Raw genomic sequence first — 15028 nt, 5'->3', positions numbered from 1 at the left:
ATTCTTCTTGGCCTCCCTGCAGGAATGAGCACGCCTCTTCCTCCAACTAGAAGGAAACTGGCTCCTGGGAGAAGTGGTAGATTCCAGGCCTGGGGTGGGAACAGTACAAGTTGAACCCAGAATATCTTGGTGTGCCAGAAACAAAATAATGGCGATATGTCTCGGGATGTGGGAAACAGCTGGAGGCGCATACTGTATAAAGGTGGGATCATTTAAATATCAAAATAAATAACGAGAGGGACACCTGACTGGCTCAGTCAGCGGAGTGTGCAACTCTTGATCTCGGGGTTGTGAGTTCAAGCCCCATGTTCAGTCTAGAGATAACTTAAAAAAATAAAATCTTTTGGGGCACCTGGGTGGCTCAGTCAGTTAAGTGCCTGACTAGGTTTCAGCTCAGGTCATGATCTCAGGGTCGTGATATCAGCCCCGACCAGGCTTCACACCCAGCACTTAAGATTCTCTCTCTCTCCCTCTGTCCATCCTCCCTAAAAACAAACAAACAAACAAACAAAATCCTTTAAAACAAAAACCATTAAAAAAATCACAGAAAATTTTAAAAATGATAGTAATGGATCATAACCCAATGAATAAAATAAGAATCCATGAGTCCATGCTGATGATGGGTGAATGAATGAGAAGGAAATCCCTTCCTTACAGTAAGAATACCAAATATATATGTAGAAAGAATAATGGGATTAGGGGCATCTGGGTAGCTCAGTTGGTTAAGTGTCCGACTCTTGATATCAGCTGGGGTTGTGATCTCAGGGTCCTGAGAAGGCTCCACGTTCAGTGGGGAGTCTGCCTGAGATTCTCTCTCCCTGTCCATCTGTACCTCCTCCCGCTCACACGCACACATGCTCGTTCTCTCTCTCTCTCTCTCTCAAGATATATGAGTAAAATTTAAAAAAAGAATAATGGAATTAGAGAATCACCATTGTGCAATCATTACAAGTCACTACTGATTCAAGCCAAAATCTTCAATGAATTTTAAATACTAAGAGGTGAAAATTTGAAAAATTTGGTTTCACAATATCTTCCCATAACATACATATGAATTGCAAAGAGAAAAAAACAAACCCTGCAATGGGAAAGCCTGGCAGATATCTCCTCTCACAAGTAGTTGAAGTCACCATCCCCTCCAATGGGACAAACGAACATGTGCCCCCATGTGATGCACTAAGAAAGACCTGCCGGCGTTTCTACAGTATTCCCACCAAAGGGCTTGATTTGAATCTATCATGAGGAGGCATCAGACAAAACCAGCTGAGGGACAAATGACAAAAATACTGGCTTGGACTCTTCAAAAACAAAGGCTGAAGAACTTTTCTGGATTAAAGAAATGTGTGAGATGTAAATGCAGGGCATGATCCTGAATTGAATCCTGGACCGGGACACACACACACAAATGCTAGAAAGGATGTTGTGAGTTAATTGAGTATGGGCTGCAGTCTAGGTAATGACATTATATCCATGCTAGATTTCCTGATTTTGATCCTTGTATTTTTCTAAAGATTTTATTTATTTATTTGAGAGAAAGAGCTTGAGAGCATGAGCAGGGGGAGGAGCAGAGAGAGAGGGAGAAGCAGACTCCCCACAGGGAGCCTGACTCGGGGCTCAAACCCAGGATCCTGAGATCATGACCTAAGCTGAAGGCAGATGCTTAACCAGCTAAGCCACCCAGGCACCCCTCATTCTTGTACCTTGATATGGAAGAGAATATCCTTGATATTAGGAAATATAGCCTCAAGTCTTTAGGGATAAAGGAGCATGATATCTACAACTTACTTTCAAATGATTGGGGATGGGGGGAAGGTGTGTTTGTGTGTGTGTGTATATTACATATACACATATACATGTATTCACATACTTAGAGAATATTAAAGCAAATGTGGCAAAATGTGAACCATTGATAAAAAGAGTATAGATTCTCACAACTTTTTATTTTAAGATTTTATTTATTTATTCATGAGAGATACAGAGAGGCAGAGACATAGGCAGAGGGAGAAGCAGGCTCCCCATGGGGAACTCAGTGAGGGACTTGACCTCAGGACCTGAGCCATCATGGGGATCATGACCTGAGCCAAAGGCAGACACTCAACCACTGAGCCACCCAGGTGTCCCAATTCTTGCAATTCTTATGTCAGTTTGAAACTACGTAAAAATTACAAGCCACCCTCATACACAAAAAAGCTAATACATAAATAAAAGGGCCCACTAAGTGCCTATCATGAGTGCTTTTTCATGAATGAAAAAGATCCACCCCAAGGCTTGTGTGGTTGCCTCCCCATCAAGCAGTTTGTCTTCTTCTTAGCTAACTGACCCTGATGTTGAATGCCATTAGACTAGACTGGATTTTGGTTTTTGGTTTTTTAAATTTAATTTAGGGCAGCCTGGGTGGCTCAGCGGTTTAGTGCCGCCTTCAGCCCAGAGCATGATCCTGAAGACCCAGGATCAAGTCCCGCGTTGGGTTCCCTGCATGTAGCCTGCTTCTCCCTCTGCCTCTCTCTATCTCTCTCTGTGTGTATTTCATGAATAAATAAATAAAATGTTTTTTTAAAAATAAATAATTTAATTAATTTATTTGAAAGAGAGAGAGAGTAGGAAAAGGAGCAGAGGAAGAGGGACAAGCAGACTCCCCAATGAGCACGGAGCCCAACGTGGGGCTCGATCCAAGGATCCTGAGATCACGACCTGAGCCAAAACCGAGAGTCAGCTGCCCAACCGAATGAGCCACCCAGGTGCCCCACCATTAAACTGTTTAAACTAGAGCATGTAATATTTTGCTTGAAAACAGTTTTTTAAAAATTAATTGAAAGGGGAGTGCTTGGTTGCCTCAGTCAGTAGAGCATGTAACTCTCAACACTAGGGTTGTGGATTCGAGTCCCATATTGAATATAGAGATAACTTAAAAAATTAAAATCTTGGGACGCCTGGGTGGCTCAGTGGTTGAGCGTCTGCCTTCTGCTCAGGGCGTGATCCTGGAGTCCTGGGATCGAGTCCCGCATCCAGCTCCCTGCATGGAGCCTGCTTCTCCCTCTGCCTGTGTCTCTGCCTCTCTGTGTGTGTCTCTCATGAATAAATAAATCTTTAAAAAAATTAAAATCTTTAAAAATGAATTAATTAGTTAAATTAGAAGGGGGAAAAAACCTCAAATGAGAAGAAAGTCAGTATCATAGAGTGATTCCATGAACGAATGAATCCATGAATGGGGAGTGAGTGAACGAGGGCAGAGCAGTAAGTGGGACCGGACGGAGCCCGCTGTCCAAGCCTGTTCATCTCCGGCCCCTCTGCCCCTCTAGGCCCTTTTTATGGCTGACCACACCCCGGCAGCCAGGCTGGCCAAAGTGCATGTTCCTCCCCGTTCTCGGGAGGTGAGGCCGGGCAGATCCCGACGGCTTCCTCCGCGGCTAGAGCCCCACCTTCCTCCATTCCCCACAGGAAGGGCGCTGGGGAGGCAGCGTCAGGCTGGTGACTGGGAGCCCGGGTGCCCGTCGGTGAGCATTTCCCTTTCTTGTATCTCTGCTCCCCCTCTGTCCCCTTGAGCAGTTGGACCAGATCGGTGGTTCTCGACTTGGGCCACACATTAAAATCAGCTGGGGATCTTTTAAGAATTTCAGAGCCCAGAAGGCTCCCCAGACCCACACTATGTTGGACTCTTCAGAGGGTGGAACCCAGGCCCCCATGGTTTTTAGGGCTTCCCGGGTGACTCCAAGGCTCCTGTCACTGGAGGGTTAAATGAAATGCGAGAGTCATCACCAGACCCATGGGTTCCTCTCCTCAACACCCCCTGGAGGCAGCAGCTCTTTCTCGGACTTTGCCCAGCTCCACACACCCTTCGCCAAACCTTCTGCTCTGGCCCCCAGACTTCACTTTTTTTTTTTCTATGATTTTATTTATTTATTCATGAGAGACACACAGAGAGGCAGAGACACAGGCAAAGAGAGAAGCAGACTCACGGCGGCGGGGGGCGGGGGGGAGATCATGCCCTGAGCCAAAGGCAGACGCTGAGCCACCGGGTGCCCCCAAATTCACCATTTTTATGTTTAAAATAAAAGGATCTGGGATCATGGCCAAGGCAGTCTCCCAGGTATGGGCTGGGGTCTTCCTGCTTTCTTGTCACTCACAGCTGCTGAGGACGGGGTTGAGAGAAAAGGGAGAGAATTGGGGAGGATGGAGAGCCTGTTGGAGCCAAGAACCTAAGCGTTTGGCTTTTCTTCTCCCTGAGGTAGGATCTTGCTAACCTTTTCCATGGAGGGTGAACCCTGCCCGGGTCTAGCTGGGGGCCAGTGGCTGAGCTTCCTGGGGGGCACGTTCCCTTGGGTGAGCCCTATTAGCCTCCGGTGTCACCGGGTGGACACAGACCAAGGAGGGAGGAGGGAGCCATGAACTTCCCTTGCACCATCCCGTGCCCCTGAGTCTTACTTGGCCCATCTATGAAATAGGCACCCCCTGCCCCATCTCACCAGGCCAGTTACAGACCACATTGTTTCACTGCAGACTGATGCACTGAGTTTCTGAAGGTGCTTCCTACATGGTTGGGAACTTGTGCATATATGTGAGAGGGGATACTGATCTGAGGGACAACAGAGCTGACCATGGCTGAACCCCAACAGGATGTGAGCAAGAAGCCAGCAGGTGAGTCTGGAAGTCCTGTCTCCCATGTGGTCCTCAAAGATTTGGGAGGGGCCTGAGGGAGGTACAGGGGGGATGCTGCAGCCTGTATGGCCAGTGGCCCTCCCCAGCTCTGCCACCGGTGAGGCCAGGAGCAGAGCAAGTGGACGGAGCATCCTTTAGGGGGAAGCACGTATCAGTAGCTGTGATGAAGACCAGTAGCAGCCAGTGGTTTCTGGCGCTCACTTCTCTGCTTCTTACAACCTCGCAAGGCAGAGGTTTATGAATCCCATTTTCCAGATCAGAGAACTGAAGCTCAGAGAGGTTAAGTAACCTGTCTAACGAGTCACTGCCACTGTGGCAGAGGAAAACTTCAAACCCGGATCCGCCTGACTTCAAAGGGGGGTCATGCTTTCTGACCTCCACGAGACCCTGGCCACACACAGAGGATCCTAATCTGACAGGTTCATCAGAGAGGAACATGCTTTTACAGCAGGCCAGGCTGGGGGAGGTTCTGATACTCTGTGTGGGGTGAGTGGTGGAGGGGCAGGAAATGCATCATTTCAGATCGGGTACCAGAGGCTCGCTCTTCCTTTCTTTTTTTGTGAGAGACACAGAGAGGCAGAAACACAGGCAGAGGGAGAAGCAGGCTCCTCGAGGGGAGCCCGATGCAGGATTCAAACCTTGGACCCCAGGATCAAGACCTGAACGGAAGGCAGATGGTCAACCACTAAGCCTCTTAGAGCCCTGGGTGCCAGAGGCTCTGAAAGGCTTCCCAGGAGAGGGGCTCGTTCCGTGGCCCAGAATGCAGAGCACAGAGGAGACTGCAGATCCTGCTGCCCTGGGAGAGGCTGGGGAGAGACTGGGCAGTGGAGAGAGTACTTTCTGAGCATGGAGCAAGGCTGGCTTCTTGGGTCTGCAATCACAGCAGCTGTGCAGGGCCCCACATTTAGAAAAGGTCACACATTTGGGATTAAAAGCTCTGTGGTCGCTGGCTTGACATTTTATTTATTTAAAAAAATATTTTATTTAAATTCAATTTGCCAACATAGAGTATAACACCCACTGCTCAACCCTTCAAGTGCCCTATGGCTTGACATTTTACATAATTTTATCTTGTCTATTTTGTAAGTGAAGCCAGCCAGGACGATGGAGCATGTGCTGGGGGAGTGGGAGCTGGGAGCCTTGACCCCTGCATGTGCATGCGCTCCCACTCCCCATCCCTACCAGAGTCCTCGTTCTGTTGTCCCCTTCAGCCCCTGGCAGGCACTCAAGTAAGGGTCCCAGTTGAGGCTGGAAAGGCAGGGCATGCTCCAAGGGTGACAGGCAGGATAAGAGGCAGGAGCCTCTCCCCAACCCCCAGCCAGATACAGATGGGTGCAGGTGGGGAGGTGGTGATTCCTGGGGATATCGCCCATCTGCCATGGGTTAGGGATGTGGCTTTGGGGAAGCTGTTTTGCACACCTTCCTTTTGCTCTGGGCCCCACTGGTGTAGCGGGCCTTGGTCACATCCATGTCCTGCCATCTACTCATGGGATAGGCTCAAGCAAGTTACTTTACCTCCTTTCAGCCTTAATTTTCTTATCTGAAATGGGAATGTCAACACCCCAAAGGATTTTTTTTTTTTTTTTTTGAGGATAGTGAGGTTTCTATTTTTGGTTTTTTCCAAAATGCAAATATGATTATGACAGCCTCGGGCTGAGAACTATCTAAGGCTTGGTTGGTGTTTTAGAATAAAAACAAAAACCTCTCACCTGGTCTAGTGCTTTCCAATAACAGTATCACGTAAACCACGTAGATATTTAAAAATTTCCTCGTGACAACATTTTAAAAAGCCAAGACAGGTGAAAATAATTTTAATATAGCTACTTCCCTTAATACATCAAAATTATCATTTTCACATACAACCAGTATTAAAAAGTACACATTTCACTTCTTTTCCTGTCTTTAAAATTGTATTTAGGGACACCTGGGTGGCTCAGAGGTTAAGCATCTATCTGCCTTTAGCTCAGGGAGTGATTTGGAGTCCCAGAATGGAGTCCCATGTTGGGCTCCCTGCATGGACCCTGCCTTCTCCCTCTGCCTGTGTCTCTGCCTCTCTATCTCTCATGAATAAATAAATAAAATCTTTAAAAAAATAAAATTGTATTTAAAATTGTATTTTATGTATTTATCTCATTTCTTGTGGCTAGTGACTACTCAGTTGGACGGCCCAGGCCGCCCGGCCACAATCCCACGACCCTGTGGCAGCCTGCCCCACCTCACACCGGCCCTCCATGGTCTCTGCCCCACAGCCTTTCCTTCCTCAAAAGCTCCACTCCACCCACCCACAGGTTCCTGTTGCTGTTTCTAGCCCCAGGAATCTCATCTCTTCTTCTCCCCCTGGATCTAGTGAAGCCCAGCCCTCAGGGTGCTCTTCCTTGACCCCTTTCCATGCCTTCATGCTATATTGTGTCTCTGGCCTCATCATCCCCCGCAGTTGTAATGTCATGTTTACTTGAGGTCACTTGACCAGAATCTACCTCTCCTCTAGTTTTGCCAACTCTAGGATAGAGACCACTATGGGCTGTTGTAGTGGCAGCTCTAATCCTGTCCCCAGGACTTAGCACAGGGCCTGGTGCAGAGAGGGCTCCCTCATAGAGCAGGGCGGATGCAGTGAGAAGGGGAAAGGCCTGCCCCCCTGGTAAGCACTCTTCCCTTCCCTCTGGTTGAGAAGATGCCTTAGAAAGGGACTGCACCCGCTGGAGAATTGGGGACGCGAGGCACTCAGTGCCCAAAATATTTAAGTAGAAACTTGAGTTAAGCACACAGATTATAAATATTTCTTCCCCAGATTACATACCACTTAAAAATAGCATCTCAGCTCCTTTGCATGATTTGGGCCGTGATGAACGAAAATCACTCTTCAAGTCTGAACATAATTACTGACCTTTTTGTGACTTGGCTTTTCCCTTGAGGAGGCGGGACAGGGGAGCAGGAAGTGGAGAAGGGGCATCATCCCAGCTTAACTGGCAGAGCTGGAGGAGAGCCAAACGCTGAGGGGCTGTGGTTTCTCAACGCTTTTTTTTTTTTTAAGATTTTATTTGAGAAAGCACAAGAGGCAGGAGGGGCAGAGAAAGCAGCAGACCCCCCCACTAAGCAGGGAACCCAGCGAGGAGCATGATCCCAGGATGAGATCATGATTTGAGCTGAAAACAGCAGGTGCTTAACCGACTGAACCACACAGATGCCCCCAATGCTTTCTTTTTCTCTTTCCCAGGTGAATATAAACAAGGTTTGGATCCACAGCTGCCTACCGATCCAGGGGATGGCAGACCTGAGAACACCTGCGTAGGTGAGGACTCAGCCCCAAGACCATGTGGCAAAGCCAAACGCATTCCTTGGGTTCTTCTGCCTTCAAACAATGCTTCTCCTTCTTGGGACAGTGAGTGTGAAGATTCACTCAACACCACTGTCCGCCTCCCAACAAAAGATGGTGCAATTATCCTGTTTCTCAGACCCTATCTGTCACCTTGAAGTCCCAGGAATGTGTGTGTGGGGGGGGTGCAATAGGAATCACACAGAATCCTCTGCACCTCAACACAACTGCTTCTCTAGGATACAGAGCCCGAGGTCTCAACATTTCCTTGAAGCTTTCCAAACAACCGAGTTCAAACACCTACCATGTACATTATTGAATATTTTCAATACTATCCCGCCTTCAAACTGCAAGCTTTTTGGTGAGCATAATGGACGTCCACCCCAGAGCTTGCCCAACACCCCAAGAAAAGCCTCAGATAATTTGAAGTTTATATATACCAATCAAAGCTGCAAAGCTGCACGTCTACTCATTATTCAGTTCTTGGGATGACCTATGCGGTAAGAATGGATGAGGTCAACTGAAAGGCTTTAAATTGGTATTTTCTTTTGCAAATGAATTTGCAGGTGATCTAGAGCTGGTGCTGAAAGTCAGAATTCAGAGTCCCAGAGAAAATGACTTCATTGAAGTTGAACTGAACCGAGAAGAGCTGAGTTACCAGAATCTACTAAAAATCAGTTGCTGTGAACTGGGGATTGAACCAGAGCAAGTGAAGACCATCAGAAAGCTACCAAACACACTGCTCAGGAAGGTAGGGTTTGCAAGTCTCTCAATGCAGACTGGGTTCTAAATGGGCAAAATTCATGTTTTGTGAAGCTAATCATTTAGCCTTTGCATTTCTAATGCAAAAACAAATTCAAGACACTGGGAAACTCTGGCTGCAAGAGAGCCAAACATGGTAGCTATGAAATTCTCAATCCGGTGTTTTTACCGATTTGCACACCTGAATTATAAGCCCTTTAAAAGGGTCTGAATTATAACCAATGCCCAAATTGAAGACTCAGTTCAATGCATATGGCCCCTTCCACCTCTGCAAACCTGGCTGGTTGACAGTAAATGGCATGGTCCCCGGGAAGGAAAAAAGACTAACTTACTACCTTTATTTGCTTACAACAGTTCAGCCTTTGTAATCTCATGAAACAAAGTTGTTTTGCATCTTTATCGATATTTCAGATTCAAAATATAGATCTCTATTTTTAATTTCAGAAGGAAAAAAATCTCATTTCTCTGGACACTTTATTTAAAAAGCTTTCAGAATGCTTTTAACAATTCTCATTGATGCCATGGCTAATAGTATTTTCATTGTAAAGGAACAGCAGGATGATTGTATTTTCCAGATTTTTTTTTAATGCCCTTTTCTTCAGCAGTATCAATCTGCTATATAGTCCCCTTAGAAACCTACAATACAGACCAAAAAAAGAACAAAAACAAAAACTTCTCAACTGCTACCTCAGTTTACCACAAATAGAGAAACCGATACAGTAATATCCCGAGTTTAGGCAAGAATCCCAAAATGCTGGCCATTATTTTTAACCTTAATAATTTCACATGCTACTTATAAACCACCATATAATTTCTTTTACATGTTAAGGACAAAGACATTCTAAGACTACGGGACTTTCAGGAAATAGAACTCATTTTAATGAAAAATGGAAGCTCTGAATTAGAAGAATACACACCATCCCTGATAGAGAAGCCCTGCTACAACAGCAATGCTGCAAAACTAACCTATTAGAAAAATTCTGGAAATGAAACACTGGAATCCATGTTTTGTAAATAACCAAGTGGGAATGCATGTACCGGTTTGCTAACTTCATCTGTATACTTTGGAAAATTGTTCCCTTGATTCAGACTTCTCTGGGCAGGGAGAAATTTCAAAGTGCTTTGACAGAGCTTTTTTTTTTTTTTTTAACTGTATAGTATGATACTTATCCCAAGTTTATTTTGTAGAGTTGTACCTCAATCCTGATCAGGCATAGGTATTTACTACTAAGGTTCAGTCAGGATGAATAGCTGAGGTCTGTTCGTGTGAACTGCCCCAGGGCAGGGTAAGCTGATAGAGCTGGGAAAGCCAAGACTCCCTCGTTCAATCGGTGCTCCACTTTAAAAAGATTTTTAGTAATCTCTACACCCAATGTGGGGCTCAAACTCACAACCTTGAGATCCATTCACCGGATCCTCCCACCTTGAGCCAGCCAGGCAACACCCCTCCCAGCCCCCACTGGTGCTCCATTTTTAAAAGCATGTCACACCACCGGGGCACCTGGGTGCTACAGTCAGTTAAGTGTCCAACTCTTGGTTTTAGCTGAGGTCAGGTCAGGGTCCTGGGATTGAGCCCCATGTTGGGCTCTAGGCTGTGTGGAGTCTTAAGATTCTCCTCTACATCTGTCCCTCCCAAGCTCACTCTAAAATAAAAAATATCTTAAGGAAAAAATTTAAAAAGCATGTCCCACATATCACATAATTTCCTTACACTTTTAAACTTGCCTATAAAATAGCAGGACTTAATATGACTTGAGTTACCACTGAGGCCATTTTTAACATAACTTGTAGAACAGCCAAGATACAGCTCACAGCACTAAACTGCTAATCAGATAAAGAAAACAAAGTTGGTACCCTTACCAACAACTAGCTCAAAGCTAGACTCCTCCTACCATAATACCTAGAATCCTTCTGGGTCCACTAGCCCAAACTTCTAGTTAAGAACTGCTGGAATTGGGGCAGCCCAGGTGGCTCAGCGGTTTAGCGCCGCCTTCTGCCCAGGGTGTGATCCTAGAGACCCGGGATCGAGTCCTACATCGGGCTCCCCGCACGGAGCCTGCTTCTTTCTCTGCCTCTCTCTCATGAATAAATAAAAATCTTAAAAAAACAAAAAACTGCTGGAATAGGGGGCACCTGGGTGGCTCAGTTGGTTAAGCATCTGATTTCGGCTCAGGTCATGATCCTGGTGCCCAGTGGTGGGCTCCCTGCTCAGCGGGGGTTCTGCTTGTCCCTCTCCCTGTGCCCCTTGTTGCTCATTCTCTCTCGAATAAACAAAATATTAAAAGAAAAAAAACTGCTGGTACTTTGGAGGCACTCAGCTAGCTGCTTGACCCCATTTACCCACTTAACACAGACCATAGAGTCACTTGTCTTCAGTTATTATTCCTGGACTCTTAATTCTCATGGAACTGAGCAATAAAATACCAGCGCCCCTTCTGGGGAAGAAATGTCGTCTCCCTCAGCAAGCACATTAATAGGTCACCATGGCCTCCTCTCCAAATTCTCAATACCTCAGCTTTGATGAAGTGTGGGGGACACACCAACACTACACTAACACCCAACTAAGTAAGGCTTTATTTATTTATTTTTTTAAGTAAGGCTTTAAAAAGCATGGGTACAGGGACACTTGGGTGACTCAGCAGTTGAGCATCTGTTTTTGGCCCAGGGCGTGATCCTGGAGTTCCAGGATTGAGTCCCACAATGGGCTCCCTACATGGAGCCTGCTTCTCCCTCTGCCTCATGAATAAACAAAATCTTTTACACACACACACACACACACACACACACACACACACACAGAATACCTGAATGTGCAATTTGCTTAATACCCGTGGACCTCTTTGGGTGGGAGCATCTCAGCTTGAAATATAAGCTCATCACCAAAGGCACAGGTTTTCAAAAGACAATATATCCCCTAATGCAAGCCCATTTCACATAAGTGCCTTTCCACTGCCACAGGACGATGGACGGGATCAACCCCCAAGTGCCACTTCCCTAAGGTACCTGAGTAAGGAAAATTTGGGCAGGAGCTCAGGATTGACTGTTAGTGGGCCCAAATCACCCTTTGTGGGGAAGTGAGATTTTAGGTGGCGTTTTTAGGTGAACACGGTAGAATAAATTTGAAAAAAATGACTGTTGGGAGGAAAGCTTACACTATGTGGATAGCAGAACCTAATGTTGCCTCATGGTTAATTACCGCAATTCAACAGGGGCAGCAATTTATCACCAGGCTGTTGAGCAAATTCAATATCCACTCAAACACAGTTTGCACAACAAAAATTATAAAAACTTATATCCTGTAACAAACATGAATGGTCTTAAGGCTGAAGATTAAAATTTGAGACTTCAAGAGTAACTTTCATTGTAATTTATACTTCATGCAGAGATTGTGGAAACTAATTTCTGAAGGTACAATTCCACTGCCTACAATTCCACTGGACTTTCACAACAATGTCATTTTAAGATTTTTAAGTCATTGAAATCAATCAGGTACTATAATGCTTATCCTAAAAGATTCCAGAACATATGCAGGTTAAAACATGGAATGATCTAGAATTCTCCTGTCATTCACAATCTACGTTCATTTACAATGTGTCGTCTGGTAGTGCCCCCTTCCATCCCTCAGAGCAGAAGTCCTTCCTGTACAGCTCATAGGCCTGACAGATGCCACCATGAGAAGGTGGCAGTGTTCCTCTTTTGCTCACCAATCTATCCAAGGTATCAGAATAGTACCTGGCACATCAGCACTTGGGGATACACAGAATGAACCTAGGGCTAGGCCCTAAACTCCCACTAGGGGATTAAAGGCTGGCTGGGAGGCCACAGTTGGGGGTAAGAGGTCCACTCCTGATGCAGGTGAATTTTATGCACCCGCAGATACATTTCTACTTTCAATGACTTCCCTTTTAAAGTGTGAACATCTAACACTTCACAGTACCCCTCATTAAGAGAACAAGGCCAAAATGGAACTGCCCCTCTGATCTGACAATCTAATTTGAACAGGAGAAGGCTGTCCTGACCATGGGCCAGGAGTACTGTTCTTCTCACTCAGTAGTTCCCTTTCTGGAAGGGCGTGAATTTGCAAGAAACGTACAGCAGAACAAAAGCAGTAGCTCCCCCGCTGACACCCAAATGAAAATTATGTAAAGACAAAAATAACTGATGACAAAGAAAATACACTTAGGTTCAGCTTCTAGCTTTTAAAGAACTACAATTAAGGTCCTAAATCTGGTGCTCAAGAAGCCGAACCTTTTACACACCTGCCAGTCATGAAAAGAGGATAAATTTCATTAAATATGCTTACATATTTTATTAGTCACTACCTACTCCAAGACCTTTTCCCATTTTAATTTAAATTTTATTAAGAAATATCATACATATACAAAAGCACATAAACATACAGTTTAAAAAAGAAACCGCCCACCCAGCTTTAGCAACAAAGCATCATTAGCAGTTCCTCTGAAGGCTGTTGTTCCTTGCTCTCCACGGTCTCCTCTCCCTCCGATAGAACAGGTTAACACTGAATTTCATGTTAATCATTTCCTTGCTTTGCTTTTATTTACCATAGATTTAACTTAACAGCTTGGCGTTGACTTTCTCAGAAACGGAACCATAGTGGATGTACTCTTCTGCACCTTGCTTTCCCGACCACGGAGATTCATCCGTGTTCACACGTGTAGCCATAGCTCAGTTCAACTTCTGTGCAATTCCACTGTAGGAACAAGCCACGGAATCTATCCAGTGGACTGAAGGACAGGTGGGGTCTTCCCAGTTTGTTTTTGTTTTCCTTTTCTTCCTATTACAAACAATGTTGTTATGACATTTTCACATCCATGTCCTGACACATATGTCTCAGTTTCTCTAGGGTATATATCTAGGAGTGGAATAGCCACAAAAGAAGTTAGGGCATGGCCACTTATGCCAAACTACTTCCCAAAGCTGTTGTTCCTAAACATTCTTAACCTGTTGACAACTGGGCTACTTGGGAGGGCTGAGGGGAAGAAACAGATCAACTATGACTCTCAAACTGCATTTTTAAAGTAGGAAATTTAAAAATCTGATACAACAATGAAAAACATTTATTTCTTTGCTTTGGTTTACTTGAAATGTACTTTAAAAAACTACATGTTAAAACTTAAAAGGGCGGTCTCCTAGATCTCAAATATCTTTAAATATACGGAGTGAAAACAGCAAGATTTAAAACAGAAGGTGTACTTCATATATTAAAAAAAGGTCTATACATATATGCTTACATCCCCCACCACCCACCTCCCTCCAGAAAGAGTAATTGTTAACAGCAGTAGCTCCTGGAGAGGAAGAACAGGGACAAGAAGACGGAGAGATCACTTAACACTTCTACTGTTGTTTTTCTGAACCATGTGCAACCATGTACAAGCATTACAATACAAAATTATTTAAAAGTAGTCACCTGGGGTTCTTTCATAACAACTAAAAATCAGTCTGAACTCACACTTGAAAACCAGCCCTGAACGAAGTCTCATCCCACAAAAAAATATACACAATAAATTCTGAAGTGTTTTCCTTTTGTTTCATGCACTTTAGAATGTTTAAAAATATTCACATAGCCCATCTAAAATGCATTTTTAAAAGCACAGAAAGGATGCAAGTTCAAAATACTCCCACCCTAAATTGTTCCGTTGTAACAGCTCTAAAAACTTTAATCAGAAGGTGCCTAACAACCTGTATGTAGTCAAACAAAGTTTTCTCAGACCTCGAAAATAGGGTGGTTTGAAGAAACCAGACAGATTGCCTGCAGGTGTAATGTTATAAGGAGAGGAGATAAATATCTAAGTTGAAACATGACTAGTTCATTCTAACCTCAAGAAGGCAAGAAATGGGTTTTAACCCAGTATGAAAACTACAGCTGACCCTTGAACAACATGATTTTGAACTGCATAGGTCCACTCCTATGGGTCCCCCCCCACACACACACAGCCCAATACTGTAAATGTATTATTCTCTCTTCCTTATGATTTTCTTAACACTTTTTCTCTAGCTTACTTTACTGTAATCATACAATATGTAAACACCCCTAACCTCCCTGGACACTGTTCCAGGGTTAACTGTAAATATACTGCCATCTGTTTCAAGAAAAAAGGTCTTAACAAAAAGGGAGGTGATGCGTAGAGTCTTTCTATATTGCAGAGGGGAGGATGCCAGAGCAGTAGACTCATTAATTGGTCCCCTTGAGATACACAATGGAAAAGAAGTACCAGTCCAGCACTACAGTTGAGGACTCTGGCCAATTAAAAGTTCATCCCATTTATTTTCATTAAT

General features: G+C 44.7%; 2 protein-coding genes across 11 annotated transcripts in view; one reads left to right on the top strand and one right to left on the bottom strand.

Annotated features, from left to right (window-relative positions):
* Positions 1-3356: 3356 nt before the first annotated feature.
* On the top strand, positions 3357-10477 carry ANKRD40CL (ANKRD40 C-terminal like). 2 transcript variants are annotated; one of them, XM_025440047.3, is made up of 6 exons: positions 3357-3494; positions 4127-4225; positions 4498-4635; positions 7871-7945; positions 8536-8720; positions 9561-10477. In XM_025440047.3, exons 3-6 carry the CDS (start codon positions 4596-4598, stop codon positions 9702-9704), a joined length of 444 nt encoding a protein of 147 aa, XP_025295832.3. In that variant the 5' UTR covers positions 3357-3494; positions 4127-4225; positions 4498-4595; the 3' UTR covers positions 9705-10477. The 2 variants fall into 2 exon arrangements, with proteins under 2 accessions (XP_025295832.3, XP_025295833.3); XM_025440048.3 differs by lacking the exon at positions 4127-4225 and having other exon boundaries at positions 3366-3494.
* Positions 10478-13066: 2589 nt separating this feature from the next.
* LUC7L3 (LUC7 like 3 pre-mRNA splicing factor) overlaps positions 13067-15028 on the bottom strand; it is a 30395-nt gene continuing 28433 nt past the window's right edge. For 5 of the 9 annotated variants that reach the window (XR_004818645.2, XR_004818643.2, XR_007412895.1 and 2 more), the window contains one exon: positions 13067-13526. The gene's annotated coding sequence lies outside the window, so the exon portion shown is untranslated. Of the gene's footprint in view, positions 13605-15028 lie in introns of all 9 variants that reach the window. The other 4 variants (XR_004818646.2, XR_004818644.2, XR_007412896.1 and 1 more) reach the window with 1 other exon arrangement.

This window comes from Canis lupus, chromosome 9, assembly GCF_003254725.2.
Source record: "Canis lupus dingo isolate Sandy chromosome 9, ASM325472v2, whole genome shotgun sequence".
In the NCBI taxonomy this organism is placed as follows: Eukaryota; Metazoa; Chordata; class Mammalia; order Carnivora; family Canidae; genus Canis; species Canis lupus.
The sequence above is the reverse complement of the archived record's forward strand: the minus strand, read 5'-3'. Positions and strand labels throughout refer to the sequence as shown.

Excerpts from the sequence above, each read along its gene's own strand:
- ANKRD40CL (XM_025440047.3), top strand. The coding sequence starts at position 4,596 with ATGGCTGAACCCCAACAGGATGTGAGCAAGAAGCCAGCAG. Across the intron at positions 4,636-7,870 it reads TGTGAGCAAGAAGCCAGCAG|GTGAATATAAACAAGGTTTG; the intron begins GTGAGTCTGGAA and ends TCTCTTTCCCAG. Across the intron at positions 8,721-9,560 it reads CAAACACACTGCTCAGGAAG|GACAAAGACATTCTAAGACT; the intron begins GTAGGGTTTGCA and ends TTACATGTTAAG.